The 19962-nt window shown below is 43.5% G+C and overlaps 1 protein-coding gene across 1 annotated transcript in view; it reads right to left on the reverse strand.

Annotated features, from left to right (window-relative positions):
* The window catches only part of TTBK1 (tau tubulin kinase 1), a 91490-nt gene extending 72119 nt beyond the window's left edge, over positions 1-19371 (reverse strand). Inside the window, exons 1-2 of the mRNA XM_059840780.1 lie at positions 19217-19371; positions 12191-12338 (exon numbers count right to left, since the gene is read on the reverse strand). Of these exons, the coding sequence (XP_059696763.1) occupies positions 12191-12338; positions 19217-19324 (256 nt within the window). The 5' untranslated portion in view covers positions 19325-19371. The remainder of the gene's footprint in view (positions 1-12190; positions 12339-19216) is intronic.
* Positions 19372-19962: the final 591 nt, after the last annotated feature.

Genomic DNA, 19962 nt, shown 5'->3' on the forward strand with positions numbered 1-19962 from the left:
TTCAGTGTATCACAGAATCTTCTGCGCTGGAAGGGACCCACAAGGACCATTGAGTCCAACTCCTGGCCCTGCACAGAGCCATCAATAGTCACACTGTGTGCCTGAGAGCATTGCCCAAATGCTTCTTGGACTCTGCCAGGCTTGGTGCTGTGACCACTGCCCTGGGGAGCCTGTTCCACCCACTCTCTGGGTGAAGAACCTTTTCCACATATCCAACCTAAATCTCCCCTGACACAGCTCCAGGCTGTTCTCTCAGGTCCTGTCATGGGTCACCAGAGAGATCAGTGCCTGCCCCTCCTCTCCCCCTCACAAGGAAGCTGTCACTGCACTGGGGTCTCCCCTCAGTCTCCTCCAGACTGAACAGACCAAGTGCCCTCAGCTGCTCCTCACATGGCTTCCCCTCAAGGCCCTTCATCATCCTCATCACCTTCCTTTGGACACTCCCTACAGCTTTGTATCTTTTTTATATTGTGCCACCCAAAGCTGCCCCCAGCACTGGAGGTGAGGCTGCCCCAGTGCAGAGCAGAGGGGACAATCCCCTCCCTTGCCCAGCTGATGCTGTCCCTGGTGTCCCCAGGACAGGGTTGTCCCTCCTGCTGCCGGGGCACTGCTGAGCCATGTTCAACTTGCCATGGACCAGGATCCCCAGGTCCCTTTCCATGGCACTGCTTTCCAGCCTCTCATTCCCCAGTCTGTACATCCAGGGTTGCCCCAACTGTTCAGCTGTTTTTCAATGCCTCCTGGAATCATCTTCTCCACAGCTTCACCAGGCACTGAAGCGAGACTGACAGGCCTGTGGTTTCTGGGGTCCTCCTTCTTTTCCTTCCTGAAAATCAGGACAACATTCACCAGCTTCCAGTCAGCTGGGACCTCTCTAGATTCCCAAGACCACTCAAAAATCATTGAGAGGTTTTGCAATGAAATCAGCCAGCTCTTTGAGGATTCTTGCATGAATCCCATTAAACCTCACAGATTTGTAGGGACCCAGCTGGAGCAGCAGACTCTGCACAATTTCAGTGTCAGCTGGGACTTGATCATTCTCACAGTGAAGATCCCCAAGCTCAGGGCACTGAGACCCCCTTGGTCCATCAGCCATGTTGAAGACAGAGGCAAAGAATGTGTTAAACACCTCTGCCTTGTCCCTGTCTCATGACCATGCCCATCCTGCAAGGGGCTGATGTTATTTTTACACTGCCTATTTCCATTGAGATATTTGAAAAAACTCCTTTTCATTGTCCCCTGCAGTTCTGGCCAGCTTCAACTCCAGCTGAGCTTTGGCTGCATGGATTTTCTCCCTGCAGTGGCAAGCAGCATGTCTGTGTTTTTTCCCATGTCCCCTGGCCTTGCTCCCACTGGGCACATGCTCTTCCTCGACCCTGTTTCTCACATACCAGGCCCCCAGCCTGAGGGCAGCTACAGATACTGAGTGCCACTGGTTTTCTGCTGCTGACAAGCTCATTGCAAATTCAGGGTTGATTTTGACAGGTTTTTGGTTTTCTGAGGAAACCCCTTGAGATACTGTGTGGATACAGAACACATCCTGGTGTGGGTATTACCATGAAGGAATGACCAGGAAGCCTCAGCTGTCCCACCCACCTTTGTGCCACATGTCCCAGTAGGGGTGGCCGTGCTGCCTGCCAGTGTGAAGGGACCCTTGGAGCCAGAGCTGTCACTACAAAGTCAATATATCTGGATAACCTCAGAAAGAATCAGTTCAGTTTCTTTAGGATCTCATGACACTCCTGTGCTTCAGCAAACTGGCCACCCACACAGGGGGCAGAGAGGATGGACAGGAGCAAGCCCACACTCATCCCAGCCATGATTCACAGATTTGCACAGACACACTGAGTCCCACTTTGCTTTGTTCGCATTTCAGAGCACCAGGGGATGGATATTGAGGCAAAAGCCAAAATACAGTGACTGTTTCTAGTGACAATGAGAGCCATTGTGTGGTGAAAAGGGTAAATTACTCATTTTTTTTTTTACTTGCTTTTATTTTTTTAAATAATTGCAAAGCGCGGATACCATATGCTTTTAGTTGCTGCAAAACTACAGATGAGCATTAAAAAGCAACCCTCTGGCAGGGAGAACCTACCCACCTAAATCACTAATTTCAGTGAAACCAGTGGTTTGACTTAAGACACATCCTTGCTAATTTCTAAAAATTTTTTTAAATCAAGTATTCTCCATAACACCATCATTTTCTGGATCACAATATTTTACAGAAAGAAAAAGCATTTTAGTTTTTATTATTTTTGAGATTTTTTTGCTTGTTTAGGATGACAATGTGTTTCTGCTTACTATAATTTTTGAAAATGATGGACTGACAGTTCTTGATTACCTGCATCCCCAAACTGACATGATTTTAAACTGAATCCTCCTTTCCAGTCTAAAACAGGCTTGAACCTGACCAGTTGGTCTTGGGAATTTAGGCTCTTCCTGGAACAGCTCTGCCATGCGCTGTTTTGCAACACAACAACACCAGGAAAACAGAAGAAAGGAGGTGAAGGAAAACTGTGCCCATTTCTGCGTGAAACAAAAAGAACATAACAGAGTGTAGGAAAGGCAGGCCACATTTAGAAGTGCTGCATGTACAGCCAGCCAGTCCTACAGGTGGGATGAATGCCTGCAGCACCAAACCCTCTGGGTTCCAGAGCCTCTCACTCATTTGTCATCTAAAGGAGGCACCAGATTACAACTGCTTGCTCTCCTGGAGCAGTTCATGCCATGCTGAAGTAGCAGATGGAGGCTGACAGTCAGGTGTGATTTTGGGATTCCTGCAGCTCAGTCCTGAGGCTGATCAGAATTATGAAGCACACAAGAACAATCATGTTAATAACCTCCTGTGTAGACAGGATGCTGGAACTATCATTCCATCCATGAATTCCCTTTAAGGCAGCAGGAAATAGCCTCTCTTCTCACACATGCCCTCCTCAAGCATGGAGATCATAGCAGAGAGCAGCAAAGCATATTTGAACCCAGAAAAGAAAGAAAGGAGGGGGATAAATGTTTGGTTTTTTTCCAAGGTATGCTTGGTATGGGAAGCCTCACAATCATTTTACTGCACTAACTGCCAGATGACACTTGCTCCTTTGCCAGACTGCTCTGCTCAACAGTCACCCAGATATTCCAGAGGGTCACAAGTTATACCGTAGAAAAGATGCTCTGAGTCTGCATTTGTTTGTTACTAAAACAAAGCAAAAAACAATAGATTATAAAGAGTTTTGGCCAGTTAATTACCTAACACTGGAGGAATACATTGGCCCAATGTTCATAAGCACTGACTTGAGAAAAGTTACAGTGTTTTATTTTGTTCACAAGCATTCAGTTAAGGCGAAATTTTAATGTTCAGCCATAGAAAAATATTCTTTCTACTGCAGTTTTTTAACTACAATGAATATAATAATGTCCCATATAATATGGGGTAAGAAATATTTCAGTCACTGAAATGGTCTTCACCATCCTTTTTCTGAAGGAACTTAAAAATTATAGTCAATAATTATGTTCTCATGTATAAGAACTCCTTCAACCCTTGGAGAGATATTCATCACCTTGTAGAGATATGATTAAAGTCCCCATTTGAATACTTTAAAACTTTCATTACATGAAAAGCTTTTATTACACAGCCCCAAAAGAACCTAAATTATGATCCTTTTTTGAGTCTAGTTTTTCACAAGGATCAATTTCAAACTGGTGGACACCAATATTCATTCCAATCTTCCACTCATTTAAGTCCTTAAATATCCCTAATGTATTTTCAATGCAGCAATGAAACAAATCAAATAAATACTAAGAAGGAAATATGTGACATTTTTGTTGCAACTTGAAGGTGGTTTTTTTTGTAAGAGACTCCATATTTCCTGTGTTTTCACCAGAAAACCAGTAACCACTCTTCTCCACTAAGAAGTTGAAAAATTTAATCTTTTAATTTTATGCTAAAATTCTGTGATTCATCTCCACAGAGTAGCTGTCTCATTCCTATCAGTTCACCCAAAACACTGAAGTAACTTCTGCTGCATGAATTATCATAAATCTCATAGCAATTGTTACTCTTATTACTTTTACCTTACCATTTCTTGCATTTTCTCCTGCACAAGACCAACGCGGATCCATCACAACTTCAGCAGTGCCACCAGGATGGTGGCAAGGAAAGGAAAATGTAACATTAACAAAAAGTTGCAGAGAACTGGCTTTGTTCAGCCTTTAGGAAGGCAATAGAAGGGAAACTCTCTGCTGGTCCAAGCCACCTAACATGAGAGTGCCAAGAAGATGGAGCCTGACTTTCCTCAGAGCTTGTCCTGGTTTTGTGGGGGCTAGAGTTCATTTTACTCCTAGTAGCTGTTCCAGTGCTGTGTGTTGTATTTAGGATGAGAACAGTGTTGATAACACATGACTGTTTAATTTAGGCTGTTGCTTAGTAGTCCCTACCCTAAGTCAAGGACTTTTCAGTGCTCCCCTGCTCTGCCAGTCAGGAGCTGCACCAGAAGCCAGGAGGGAGCAGTGAGAGACTGGAAAGGTTGATGTCTCAAGACTGGAAAGGTTGTGTCTTTTAGGGTGCACGTGTGTGGCCCTGGCAGTGCACCCCTAGAGCCAGCATCCCAGACTGACAGAGCTGCCAATTGTCACACTGGAGAAAATGCCCCACACCCCATCCCTGGAGCCCCTAACCCAGCTCCTGAGTGGCCAAGTGACCAGCAGCCTCACCTGGGGGAAGGGCCCAGGAAGGCCAAGGGGTATTTAAGGCCAAATACATGGCAAGCAAATGTCTTGACCCTACCTCCTCTTGGAGTTTCTATCAGCTGAACATTGGTGGAACACAGGAGTTGGTAACTGTATGTGTCCCTCTCTGTATCTTTTCCATCCTTCTCTTTCTTCTTCTTCTAATCCCCTCTTTTTGAGTGACTTAAAATCAAATTTGCTTCAAGTTTGTGAAGCTGAGTGGGCTAAGCCAATGCTTTGAGAAGTGTTTTGTGTTGATTGAATGCTGCTCCTAGCCTTTTGCCAAAGTTCTCTGATTTTCTAAAGCTACCAGTAAAGCTATTTTGTTGTTTGGACCTCTAGAGAAGATCTTGTCAGTGTTTCTCCTGTGTGTCTAAATGAACAACCATAAGCCCCGTTAAAAGCTTCATTGAGAGAGTTTTTTGGGGCCTTGCAGGAGCACAGCTGGAACAGCTGACCTGAATGGGCCAAAGGGATACTGCTTACCATGGGATGTCATTCTGGGTATAAAAATTGGGGCTGATTCACCAGGAGCCACAGACCACTGCTTGGGAATGTGCTGGGCATTGCTCAGAGGGTGGTACACATCACTTGTACTTCTTGGGTTTCATTCCCCCCTTTCATTTTCTTATCTCCCTTTTCATTACTACTGTTATTTCTCTTATTTCAATTAATAAACTGTTCTCATCTCAGCCCAGGGGTTTTATATTTTTGCCCTTCTCCCCATCCCATGGAGGCAGGTGTGCTGAGTGAGCAGCTGTGTGGCACTTAGTGCCAGCCAGGGTTAACCCGTGACAGAGGCACACAGAGAGGCACTGGGCACGAGCTGCAATATGGGAAGTTCCTATTAGATGTTATTTCTTTACTCCTCCATGAGGATGGTGAAACCCTGGAACAGGGGCCCAAAGAGGCTGTGGGATCTCCATCTCTGGAGATTATTCAAAGCTTCACTGACAAAAGCCCAGAGCAACCAGATCTATTTCTTTTCTGCTTGGAGCATGGGGTGGTACTAGAGACCTCCAGAGGTCCTTCCTGAGAGCCTAAATTTTCTTCTGGATCTGTGTCACATACTAGGAAAAGCCCAGGGTTATGGTCACTAACCATAACATAACTTGTTTAAGTACTTGGCACTGCTGGGCTCTCTATGATATGCATGCACAGCTAAGGACATGTAGTTGTACAATTGTTCTCACTGGTATTTGGAAAGCTGCAGTTGTTTCTCAATGCTCTGCATTATAGTGTACATTTTACAGCTATCCTCTTCTTTATTTGCCTGTCAGTGTCAGGTTTATCAGCTTATCACAGGTTTTGTATTGGGGGGATACTGAATTCACTTCTGTACAAATATTGTAAAGAAACAGAGGATTCATCAGGGCTAGCAAATGAAATGAGAGTTATTTTCATCATCTTCTAATTTTACTTGGAAATGCTGCCTTTAGCTTGGCAGAGTTGGCTCACATAGACTTCTTTCTTCTGCAGCTACCAAATTTCATCTCTGGCCAGACAAACCAGCCAGACTTCAGGGACTTGTCAACTCAGCTGGACAAAGGAGTTTTGAACATGAAAGAAGACAAACTCTCTGCTGGAAGTAAGGCTTAAATAACTACATTACTCAACAATAATCAGCTAGGATTTAACCAACTGGGTTAAGCTTGCTAGTGCTTCTGTAACAAATCCATGAACTAATGGACACAAACCCAAAAGATTGGTCATTGTCTCCTAATCAGTTAAAGGTAAAACTGCCTGATCTTGCATGGCATAATTTCCTCTAGTTGTTTCCCAAAACTAAAAACTTGAAGAGGATACTGATAATAGATCCCACACAGGTCAAGACACAACTGGAGCAAAAATTCAACACAATCTCAAAAAATGTGGCTTAAATCCTTTTTCAGCCCTGCCATGGCCTTCCCCCACCCAATGGCACCATAGTTAGCACAAAAATCATGTGTAACAAATGCCAGTTCATTCAAACACTTCCACATGGAAAAAATGCAGTGATGGATAGAGAGGCTCAAGTTACAGCAAGTCTGTGAATCTGACACCCTGTGATGGCCTAAAAGCCTGACAAGGGCAATTCACTCTGCTTTCTAGTCTTTGCAGAAAGCTTGCTTACATCCACCTAGAAAAATATTGTAGAAACATATAAACTGTGTCTAGAAAAGTGAAAGAAACTGAAACACAGAGCATTAAGGCACCACTTTAACACAAAAAACTCACATGTAATAAGAGTAATGTAATTCACATGTAATAAGAACAAAAACACCTAGGACTAGCAAGTAAGAAAAGCAAGGTTCCTCTTCTTCCATTATTTTGCTAAAAAACTCTTATCTGTCCAACCCCAGCGATAAAGAGGGAACAAGCAGTACAGGATCTGCTGTAACAAATTCAGGTACTCAAAAACTACACTGCCTGTGACCAGGCTGCATCTTGCACAACTACTCAATATGCAGAAGATCTCTGCACTGCAGAATAATATTAATCAGAGTCCTACACAATGAAACTGGTTACACTGAAAAGAAGGCTTTTACAAAGAAAACAACACACTGAAGAGAGCTTAGCAATATCTGGCAGCCAAAAGAGATCAAAAACAAATACTCAGGGCTTTGAAACCTCACACCAGGGCAACATTGCCACTGCAGATGAGCAGAGAACATTGCTCAGCACAAAAATAATCTGGCCATTTTAAATTACAACCTCCTAGGCTGCTCCAAAGAGAATACCAGCAGAGGAGACTGAATGTCGTGGCCACATCCACATTTAGAGAGACCATGGAGCAGAAGGCATACAAACTGCACTCCTTGTGACAGATCCTTGGGCAGTGCTGTGGTCTCACGGGTCTCCAGGGTGCTCCCAGAGACCCCTACCAAGAAGTGGGTAAGGACAGGGAGAATACCTTTGAATTCAAAGCATCTGCTTCTGAGCCTCACACAGCCCCAGCTGAGCATCTAGAGAGAACACAATTCCTGGGTTGGCACCCAAGATACTTTCCAAACCTCTCTCTGCAGCAACCCACTGGATTTAATCAGGGACACTGGTTTACAATTTCTGCAATTAAGGTTTCTGTTAGAAAGGCAGACTGACAAGGACAGCCCAAGCTCAAGCTGTGCCAGAGCTGTTCTCACAGAGAGGTGGCATTTTGATTAACCTCAAAGATCTCATAGATAGACTGAGTCTGGGTAGTACTGATGCTCCTTTGCCACCTGAATATTGCTCCACAGTAAATCCAGCCCTGGGGAAAAAAATCACAGAGGGAGCAGGCAGATCACTGTCCATTTGTATTTCAGAGGGTTAGAAAAACATTGAAGAGATGGAAAAACATCTGCTCATCCAGATGTGACAGTACTCTTCCTTCCATATGTTCAATGATAGGAAACCATCACATTTTTTCTCCTCATCATTCAAAAAACCATGAGCCTCAGAGTCCTGGTTTACAAAAGCAATGAGGTTTTAAAGAAAGCCCCCATACTACCTTAAATCATCCCAGCCACCACGTGTCAGTGTTCCCAGAGTGGCTTTGGGTCATGTAAGGTTTTCTCTGAGCAAACAGACCATGAAGTTCTATTTCAGGAGCATACCCAGTAGTCTCCAAACTCTAAATGAGAGTCCAAACCAACAAATGCACCCTCAGACAGGAGGGCAGATTAGAACCAACCCAAAGCAAAATCCCCCAAATCCATGAAGCTTACAGTGTAAAATTCCCAAGCCATATCTGCTGGAGATGTACAGGCATGAGCAACTGCTGCTACCCAGTGATCTGCAGGTACTGCACTGCTCACTAATGGAGACATTGCTTAAGAGGCTGAAACACAGAAAACCCAGCCAAAGCTGTTCTTTCTCTCTGGATATGCATGTTACTCCTTCACTTAGCCATACAGATCTTACTTCCATTTACTTTTTAATGTATGTGATCCAAAGGCTTGTATACACAGCAAAACACTGGCAGGTCCAGCTGTACCAGCAACTTCCTCTGCTGGAGACAATCTGCAGGAAGAGTTTTGTCACTGCAGCTTAGGCTTGGTTTCAAAATGCTTGACTGCAAATTAGAAAATCCCAGTATGTTACAATTGTGTGCAAATGGTACAATCAGACACACACATCTCACTTAAAGATAGTTCTACAGTAGTGGTTAAGGCAATAAAATGGGGGTTTGGCACAAAAATAGCATTCTGACAGAGAAGCTGTATTCATACACAAATTCACTGTGCAGATGTGCCCGAACTGTCCCTGAAACAGTTCCTGAATTTGTTTTTAGTAAGATTTTCAACCCTAGTAGTGTAATTCTCTACTAGCTTCAAGGAGCAACAAGACAATATAAGGCAAACACTGCTCCACAAGGATTAAAATAAAAGCTATCTTGTGGTGCTCTGATTAGAAGTGGCCAGATGGAGTAGCACCAGACAGAATGTCCTGAGCCCTGCAAGTCCAGCCTGGACAAGGAAATATTCTACAGCAACTTTGTGGGAACAGGTGTTGATTTTGACTAATAAAGTCTATGGGAGGTGAGAAAAAGACACAAATGTTGCTAAAAACTTCTTGGCTACAGATGCAACAACCGGACAACTAAGAGCTTCAGCTCATCACCTGCTGGAGCAAGAAACTCCATAAGCTGACTTCTCAATTGTGTTTCACCCAAAGCATAAAAGGCACCATTGCTGGTGTTTCACAGACCCAAGACAGTGAACAGATTTGGAAGTTTGGTCAGAAGACAACTTACAATCCTTGCAAGTAACAATGCAAGCTAGAAAGAATTTTGCCTTTGGGGAACATTAATATATATAAACAGAGGCAGAAAACTCACATCCAGAAAATTCAAATCAATATGAGCAGAACAAAATGACTCTACAGAGCAGGTGAGAGATACTGACATGGCAGTGATCTCACACAGCCAAGCTCAAGTATCTCAGAGCCATCTGTGTTGCAAGGGACCTGTTGAGATCATCCAGTCCATGTCCCTGTTCAAGCAGAGACAGCTAGAGCAGGTTGTCCATGGTCACAATTTTCAGTATCTCCAACCATCTCTCTGGGTAACTTGCTCCAGCACATGACCACTCTCACAGCAGAAAACGACACATGGGGTTTATCTGAAGGTTCAGAGACTCTCTAGAAGAGTCATTATCTGACTGGCTCCCCAGCTGCTTTGTGTGGATTGCTAGTGCAGGAAGGACCTTGTGAGGGACCTACCTGCAGCTGTTCCCTATGTAGCTATTCCACAACCTGTCCCAGAGAGCCTAACTGTTGGCAACAGCCTGCAGTCCACACCAACCAGGAGCTACTGCTCTCAGAGGTCAGGCTGTACCCAGACCAGGTCTGCAGTATGGGCCAGTGGCCAACCTTCTCTATCCCAAACTCTGCTGAACTCCAGCAACTTGCAAGATTCTGATTACAAGCTCTGGAAAGAGCAGCAGCTCATTCATTAGTCCTTTAAGGTTGGTGTCACACCTAAATAGAAAACAATAAAGCTGCACTATTTAAGAGGGACTGCAATTTTCAATTCTACCAGAAAAGTACAGAGGAATTTTGGACAGTATTGTTCCCTTGCTTTTCATCTGGAAATCCATGAATTGACTGTATCACCTATGGTAATACCAAAAACTTACTCTACCCACCAACTGTTGGAAAAAGGCAGTATCTCCCTTTCTGAAATGTTTCTCACCTCTTTGCAACACTCACAGCGAAAACATACACAATACGTGATTCCCCATGCTCTCAACCCAATTTCTTATTTTAACTTTATCATTTATTTCAGTAAAGCATTTGGGGATTAACCTTCAACCAAAAAAAGCTAAATTCCTCACAGAACAGCTTGATTTGTAAAAACATGGCTGAAGTAATGTGTCATTCTTACGTGCAGGATAGCTGATGCACAGCCAATTCTGCTTCTTCTGTCTTTTCTGTCCCTTCCCTGAATATTTACTAACTGCTTTGCCAAGGGGCTTTTCCTAGTTCCATACACCATCACTCCCTCTCCCCAGTTACCAGCATCATCCTGTACACAAATGTGGGTGTTTTTTCAAGCATTTGGTATTCTCAACGATCTTCCAGAAATAAACACAAGTAGCAGTCAACACCTTGCACATTTTCTGATGCTAGTCCAGCTTCAGTGATTTCAGGTCATGCTTTTGAAGCATTCCCTGCCCTGGATGCAGCACCTATTGGCACTGGCCAGCATGACAGCACTGTCTTGAGGTCCTCTTCATCATTCCACATAGCCCTACCCTCACTCAATTCAGAGCAGTTTCAAGTGTACAACCAAACAAAAATATGTCAATCACAGCCTTACTTGCCCTCATGGCAGTGTGTACAGACCTCAGACACCCACTCTGCTGCTCTCTGGGAGCTTGTGTATCCAGGCCTTTCACAGATCAGCAAGAGTCCTCACAATGACCTGGGCTGATTTCTCCTTTACACAGCTCAGCTGCATCTTTTACAATCCAGAGTATTCAAAAGAGGCCTTATCAGTCCTCCTCTTGGGAGAGCTGAAATGTGGAAAACTATTTGACCTTCAAAAATAATTCACTGGCTTTTACCTAGAGGCAATCTGTCACAAACATTGAGTAACTCATTTCACAAGGCCTGCAACAGTCTCACCCTCAAATTCAATTCAATCTCTGGAGATTTTGTACAAAGGCAAAGGTATAGACTCATAGGGCCACAACATCATCTCTGAAGCATGAGCCCTGGTGATAAGGATCCTACTCACTGCTTCAGCAGGTGTTTCTTCAGCCCAAGTGGGAATCCTGCAGAAAGGAACATCCCTAAAAATGTATATTATACTATAACACATAAACTGTACCTGGCAATAGCTGGCTTTGCCTTAAAAAGGAAATCCTTGCACAATGCCCTTCAGCCAACAGCAGTTCTCAGTTCCTCAAAGGCAGATTTAGAAATTCCTTGTTTACATCCCTCCATAGCAATCTATTTAGTAGAAGCCCCCCTCCTCCAGCCAGGAACAACAGCATCAAGACAGCTCCTTTCCAGCCTCATTAAGAACAGGCACATCAGTTCATGCTTTGCCTTCAGGACAGTGAGGTACATGTCAGTCTCCCTATACCTCCTGTTGTCCACTTTCTGCATTTCTCTACTAGTCAACCATTTTGCTTGGAGATTCTGTCATGCTTCAGTGCTCCATGTCCTCTGGGAGGCAACCTCATTTTTTAGTCAGATGCTGCTCCCTCTATTCCTTATTTTCTAATCAGTATCACTAGATTGCACAGACCAGTGGACCAATAGTTCAGTCTAAGTCTCCTCACTGTCCTTATATCCTGGCAGACAAAATAGTCCCTGTGGTTGGATCTCACTTGAGTTATAGACAACTGACAAATGTAACAACTTTCTGAGCTGGATGACTTACCATGAAATCACATATAGATGGAAGCTGAAGAGAAAACTATAAAAACCATTTGCAACTTTGGATTCTAATTGCTAACATGCACAGTGACTTGTAGTACTTCCAAAGGGCTTTTTGCCTTACCTTGCAGCTTCTTCAGGACAGCCACTTCCATCTTGAGAACTTGCTTGGGCTGCTGAGCTGATTCCACCTTCAAGGCCACATTCTCACGGGTCAGCAAATCCATTGCCTCATAGATCTCCCCAAAGCCACCTCCACCGATCTTCTTCAGCTGCAAAAGTACAAAGGAGTTTGGTACAATGTACACAAGAGGGATCAGCAGGCTGCCTCTCACAGAGCCAGCTCCTCTACTGCGTAGGGAGAGCAAGCTCAGCTCCCAATCTGTGCTGTGCCTGAATCCCTTCACTGCACAGTTTGGCAAAAGTCCAGCTACCCACTTGACAGTGCTATGTATAAATTCTTTGCTCTAAAAACAAAGAACAAGCCTAGCAAGCAATGACAGGTGATATTTCTTTAAAAGCAAATGATAATGCCTCTTGCCTCCATGATGTTCTTGCCAAAATTCAAGGAAAGACCCTTCAAGGAGAAAGCAGAACCACTGTCATTCCCCCCCAACAAACACATCTCTGCAGTAAAATATAACCATGGTAGTTGGAACTAGTCTTTCAAGAAATAAGTTAAATGAAGTTTACATCTCATTCAAAGGATTTAAATACAGAACAAAACATCCACTGGAATCTTTTACAAGATGCTTTATCTGCTCTGGTAGTGAAGTTACTTCAATGTCACATTTGAAGAAACTGCCAACAGCATTACCTAAAAACAGTTGTGTACAAGCCACCAGTACTACTCCATTCTTTCTCAGTCTCTTTTTCTCTTTAGTTTGAAACCCAACCAAATTGCTTTTTGTGTCTCTGAGCAAAATTAAAGACTGGTTCCACAATAGGAATCCATGACTTCAGTTGACATAAACTCAAAGCTAAAGATGTCTAAGTTTCAGCATATTTGATATGCACTTTCTAGAGATAGACTGTCTGCCTGTTGTAGAGTAGCCTCCCATTCAGAGAGCAAGTCAGGATTCTCTGCCTTTCCTGGAAGGTGATTCCTCCTTCTGCTGAGACTTGACAGCATATGTGCACATAGTTATATATAATCATGTATAATAAAGACTCCTCATGTGTTGCAAGAGTCAATGTCTATGCCAGGAAAAAAAAAATTATATTTGTTTCTCTTAGATATATTTAAAGCCTCGTGTTCTGCCCAGGAGGAAATTCAGGTTTACAGCAGAGATGGGTCAGGGCTCCTTTCATCTGCTTAGCAGTTGTTCACTGAGCCAAGCTGCAGCCCTTCCCTTCAGCATTTTGTGTTCCCTCTGTTAACAACTGCTCAGCCAGTCCTAAGTGCCACTTCTTTCCAACAGCAGCAGTAACACTTAAGAGAGGAAAATAAGTTTCAGTCAAACAGATAGTCAAACATGGATCTTACACAATGTTTAATCAGGTCTAGATGATATTTTAGTGTCTTCTGTACCACCAAAGGCCTGTCCTGTGCATCTGTCCAGTTTGTTGAACAAAGGGCCCTGCCTACCAAGAGTAGGGTTCGTCAAAGGTGACAAAAATAATTTGCTTTTCTGGCTCCCAGGTCCAGAAGAACAGTTCCACATGAAGAAGGAAGTGTTTTCCATATTAACAGCTTGACAGCCAGCCTTGTCTCTGAAGCTATTACTTGATAACCCTTTGAAAGCTGCTGTCCAGAGCAAGTTCTTGTCATTTTTCCTCATGACCTTCCATGGGGGTAAACAGGCACATTTATGCAGTAAACAGCCAAAAACTAGGTCACCACAGATTATTCATAAATTATTACAGTGCAGCCCTACTTCCACTTGGAAATTCACACTAAGTGAGCTGGCTATTAAAAATCTTTCTTTCCAAGCAATGCTACATTCAGCATAGCAACAACACGTCAGCTAGGATCTCAGGATGCAGTACACAAGATCTCCTGTTGTCTGATATATTAATGAGAAAGGGAAAGGGACAGTAAAAGCTACAGAAGGCAAAAAGGTAAACTGGGAACTGGAAGGACAATATTGAGACTACACACGTGGCAAAGCAACCAAACTGGAGGACACATAAAGGTCTACAGAGAAACAAATGGGAGATCACGAGATCAAGAGATCAAGATCAAAGCTTCTGCTGAATCAGAAAACTGATTTTATACACACATTCCAGCCAGTGGAAGGCTGTCAAGGCTGCCTTTGTTTCCTTGCATCCTTGCTCACACTCTTATGGGAATTATTCTCTGGCATACTTTTCCCAGCACACCAGATGGTACCATCTATTCAATATCACCACTAGCACTGCCATACTTCTTGATTTTTCAGCAAGATGGAGAGGCCATCAGCAGCCATTTCCTTTGCTTTGTTCCAGAGCAAGCTGTTGTAAGTCAAGGTCTTGGCTGAGGTCAGATTATTGGCCTCATTGTCTGGGTGTTCCATGGGAGTTCTCTTTCTAAGGTGAACTTGTTGGACACAAAGGAGAGATGGGCACATACTACTCAAAAAACCCCAAACCAGTAATGAAACTGCAAACACAAAGTCAAGGAAGAGAATGAAGCATCTAACTAGAATCACCTAAGTGGTCATCATGAGTCACCACCCATGTTAAGCCTCACTGCCTTGGAGATATTCTCTTCTGGTCCTGCTACAGCCCACTTACTGTTATGACTGGGACACAGGCTGCTAAGACCAGCAGGATTCATCCCACCTAACTGCACGAGCCCCTGTGTGAGCTGAGTGTCCAGGTGTCTATTCCAGGCTGTGGAATCAAGTGAATACTTCATCTGATCAAACAGGTAGGTATTTGGACTTGGACACAGACATAGATGGCTCCCTTTGAAGTCTCCTTTAAATATTCTGAAATATTTTTGATTTATCCTGAAAAAGACTCTTGTCGCACAATCTTCCAAAGCCTACTAAAAAAAAACCCCAAACAACAACAGCAACACGCAGCCTTCTCACTAAGCAAAAATCAGTACTTTCAGACACAGTTCAAGAAACCAAGGCAACACACAACCCCAGCCAAAAATAAGCTTGAATACAAATTTCATCTTTTATTCCAGAAGCATATACGACACTACTGCTCTAACAAAGTCTGCCTTCCAAGGATATTATATAAAGACTAGACCTTCCCAGGGTAACATTCCAGGACCAAGGCAGGAATGGTTTGGTGTCAGGATTGGTGGCAATGTAAAGAAATGTGCACTCTAAATCCAGGACAAAGGACCAAATGGAAAGCCAGCAACCTTTAGTGAACTCAGCCAGGGTCAAGGCTGTCATCCACAGGCTTCAAAGATTTGACAAGGTCAAACAGTGACCACTGTGGCTGTCTCCTAGGAGCATTTGTACAGCCAAGCCTGCAACTCCTGCAGCACAACCCAATGGGCTACTTGATCCAGAAAAGGCCAGCAGGCCTCATCTGACTTAACAGCTGAGGAAGAGTTGACTCTTGTTCACCAGTCTCTACAGAGTCCACTCCACTTGCTTAAGAGGTTTGGATCTGATCTCACTCATGTACAACAGGTATGAACTGAGAAGCCAGTCAAGAACTCAGCCAGCCACATTCTAAATCATCTGAAGATCTGTAAAGCCCACTTAAAGCAGTTCAGACCAAAACAGGCCCTAAGTCTGACAAAGAACCTTCCTTGTCCCAGGTTCCCTCTTGGAATAATAAATTACCTTTCTAAACAAGACAAGGTAAAGAATCCACTAAAGTTTTGTGAGGTTTTTGGCAAGGTTTCCAAAATAAACTGGAGAGCTTCAGATCAAGAAGCTCAGAAACCTGAAAGAAGACAAAACATGGATTGCACCTAGGAAAAGAACATACACATGTACAGGAGTCATCACTTGTGTTCAAAGCTCAGTGCAGGAGCTGCCAACTCTGCCTTGCTAATAAGTGTCAGTTGTGAATCCCCAGTAAAAGGCATTTATGTGAACTAAATAGATACATCAAAATTCAGCTTTAACATCCATACCTAGTTCAAAGCAAGTACAAGTTACATTTCACTTTATTCCCTCCCCTGAACAAAACTGTTCACATCATTCAGAGCACATGTGGATCAAGACCCTCTGGCGACTCAGCAAAAGTCACGTGGTTCCAGTACTGCCTAAATTTCATCTAGTCAAAGCATCAAAAGTATCTGCAAGTAAAGAATGATGACTAATAAGAATAATTCTAAATCTACAAGTTTTGATAAAAACCATAAGCACACCCTGTCCATGTCTCTTTTCATAAATAAGAACAGAAATGTTACTGCTGTCAGACAGCCAAACTTTACTGACTTCAAGTGACAGGAAAATGAATGACCAACAGGCTAACTGCAGAGAACTAGCCTCTTCATTTGTCAAAGCTTTGTCAGCCAGCAGAAAGGAGGAAAGAAGGAAAGGAATTCAAGGAATACATTACACCAATCTAAAATTGGAAATTGGCTCAATAATGGAAGTATGCCAGCACTAAGAGCTACAAGGTTCAAGCAGATGCCCAGCCAGAGACAGTCAGAGACACTGGGAGGACAAATTACACCAATGACCTTCTGGCAGTTGCACCCCAGCATCACATAAATATGCCACACACCTGCTTGAGCAGGATCCATCATCCACAGCAAATATTGGACCATACAGCTGGCATGTTCTGGGCTAGATTCAGAAAGATCTGTGACAAAAGGAAAAAATGCTACTACTGATATTACAGCTTTATGCTCACTTTAAGGTACAGTCCCTTTTTCCTTGGTCACTTGAGCCTATGCTGTCCATTTCCTTGGGCCACCAGAAGTATTTTCAGGCTTTTTCCAGATTACTCCAAGCCCCCCACAGCTCTTGGTTCTGACTGGTCCCACACCAGCTTAAAGAAAGGGAAAGGCACAGAAGGGCTGCCTAAAAGGAAAGGGTCTGCACTTCACACTTTTTTTTTTTTGGGGTGGGGGAAATGACTGTTCAATGAAGGTTCACAATGCACAAGTCAGCTAGCACATGGTCAAATTCCCAGCTCTACTCAGAGCTGGGAAAAAAGGATTTCTCATTGCTATTTACAGCCTTTAGCAAGTCATGTCATTTCTCAGAGCCTTCAAGAGGGGCAATGACCTCACTGCAGTATTTAAGGCTACTGTGAGACATTATAAGACATAAAAGGTTATTCCTCTAATTAGAAGTACTTGTTGTTGACTATACAGCTGCAGATTTCTATCTTTTCCAAGGCAGAGTTAGTGGGCAGAGCTTCTAGTGGGCCCCAGTCACAGATTCATGCAACAATGAAGCACTGAATCCCACACTTAGTGCCTCTACCAACTTAAAAATTGGTTTGAAATGTTCCCTGTAAGCATCACTGAGCTTATTTTAGACTTTATTTGGAGTTTTTGGCGCTTGTTAGAGTTCGGCTGTTGCCAAGAACGAAGTTACTTTGTTTAGACTTTGTTACAAAAATACTCCCATCATTTACAGAAGTTTTAGCACTCCTCTCTATGAAGGAGAAACTCCAAGATTGATGAATAGGGAATGGTCCAAGCTAAAGTTAGCCAAGGTAAAGGAGAACAGAGAATCCCAGGATCACAGAACTGTTCGGGTTGGAAGAGACCTCTGGAGATCACCCAGTCCAACCCCTCTGCCTCGACAGGGTCACCTAGATCTGGTGACACAAGAACCTGTCCAGGTGGGTTTGGAATGTCTCCAGAGATGGAGACTCCACAGCCTCCCTGGGCAGCCTGTTCCAGTCCTCTGCCACCCTCAATGTAAAGGAGTTCTTCCTCATGCTAAGGAGGAATGAGTATTAGCAACCATGCACCTGAAGCAAAGGCATCAGGAGAGTACTGAAACTCAACTTGGCAAAGAACATGCACCAATCTGACCAAATTCAGGCTCTGGGGAAATTTCTGTTTGTGCAGGGAGAGACAGATAGAAGCTGCAATCATTATTTTCTGACACTGGTAAGCACAGGGCATGTTTCAAGTCCTATATGTCAGTTAACCTGCCCGTGGATCATCCCTCCAAAACAAGTACATGTGCTCCAGTCCAGAGCTGCAGGAGCACAGCAAAGCTTTCCTTCAGCTGTGACAGAAAGCTTTGGGAGGGGCAAAGGGGTTGTCTCCATTTTGGTGTCTAATCACAGAGAAAACTGAGCTTCTCCATCTGCTCTCAAGAAGCCAGGAGAATGAAGAACAGTTTGAATTGCTTAAATATAAATAGGCTGCTCAGCAATTGGCCAGACAGAAAAGTGAAGGCTGAGGAGAATGCTGGAACAAAGTGAAGAGAAGCAATGGGGAGCAACAAGAACAGGGCTGGTTCTAATGAAAGGATAATATTTTGTCTGAAGTGGGCTATTGAAAAATAACCTATCCACAGCCTGGAACTGAAGTGAATTCAGAGTCCCAAGTTTCTTTAGTCCTCTGCTCTCCACATTCCACTGCAAAACTCACAGGGCCACTGTACCAAAGCCAGTCAACATAAAAAACCACTCAGTGCTATTACTGCAAATCACTTGTAGTTCAAACTAGTGAGGCTTCTGCTGGGAGTTTAATGATTCAGAATGCTGGTAATCCCAGTTAAAAACTGAGACAATGGTATACATGGGATTTAAATGTTTTTCCAGCATTTTAAAAGCAAAGCCTATCTAGCTTGCAGAACAGGTGAGAAAAGAACTAAAACTCTTACCATATGATGATATAATTCGAAGAAGTATCCCAATAAATTTACACCAGCTAACAACCAGCTAAAATAACCAGCTAGTTAATCATGGACTTTCTGACTCTTGAAGTAGCTGACATTCCAACCCAAAACATTTGGTTTTACACTATTTTATTGTAATGCAGTTTATTTATAGTCATGTCTGTAGTATTCTTTGCCACAGTAATTTGAAATCTAAGTTTCTACTCGAACACTATTCAGTCTGCTGTAACAGTTCAATCCTACATAAAAATCCTTAGCAGATTCAGCCTTCTGAAAACACCACTCAAAACCCCTTCTCCCTGCAGTATCTTGCTGACATGTCAAACCCTACCACTCCACTGTTGCTTGCCAAAGGCCAGGATTAAGCAGGGGAGTTGCTGTGCCACTGCAGGAGGAGGAGGAGGTTTGTTTGGGCCATTAAAGCCAGAGCTACTCACCACTTTCCAGCGATCTTTGACCACGTAGTTGGTCGGGAGAATGTCGACCTGTTCCCCTCCACCACTCATGTTTGGTTCGTCCTTGATGACTGCTGCTAGGCACTGCATTTGCCAGCCAGAGAGTTTTTCAGTAGCTCCCAGTTTAAATGAGCCATTTATCTGCAGGAAAAAAAAAGGGGCAAGGGGAATGAATGACAAAATTATTACAGGTCGCAGTACAAGTACATGCTGCATTTCCACAGGTCTTGCTTGTGACTAAATCAGAAGCAGCCTCTTAGGAAAGAAGGCAAACTCACCCTGCAAACTCCATACACAACCTGACAGATACAACCCTGCTCCAAGTCAGCAGCACAAACTAAAGGGTGACAACCAGCAGCTACACCATGCAGGAATCCAGGGCTCTTGGGCTTGACAATGCAATAAGGATCCAACACCAAAATGTTGCAAGGGTTCTCATTGTAACCAGGTGAAGAAGTCTTGCTTGAGCAGAGCAGCTGCTACCTCAGCAGCTTTTATGGTTTGCATTGGATGACATCCAACACAAATCAGAAAGGTTTGCCAGGCAGTGCATTCAATAAGCCTAAAAAGTCTGAATAGGGTAGAAGGACTGTACAGGGCCAGGGTTACAGACACACCACTGTAATCCAAGCAGAGCAGATGGGGAACGTTAGAAAAGCCTTCAGCCAGGTATAAATTAGTCCTCCTCATACCTTACACACAGTGCTAAAGAAGATCAAATTAAAATA

This window comes from Haemorhous mexicanus, chromosome 3 (genome assembly GCF_027477595.1).
Source record: "Haemorhous mexicanus isolate bHaeMex1 chromosome 3, bHaeMex1.pri, whole genome shotgun sequence".
In the NCBI taxonomy this organism is placed as follows: Eukaryota; Metazoa; Chordata; class Aves; order Passeriformes; family Fringillidae; genus Haemorhous; species Haemorhous mexicanus.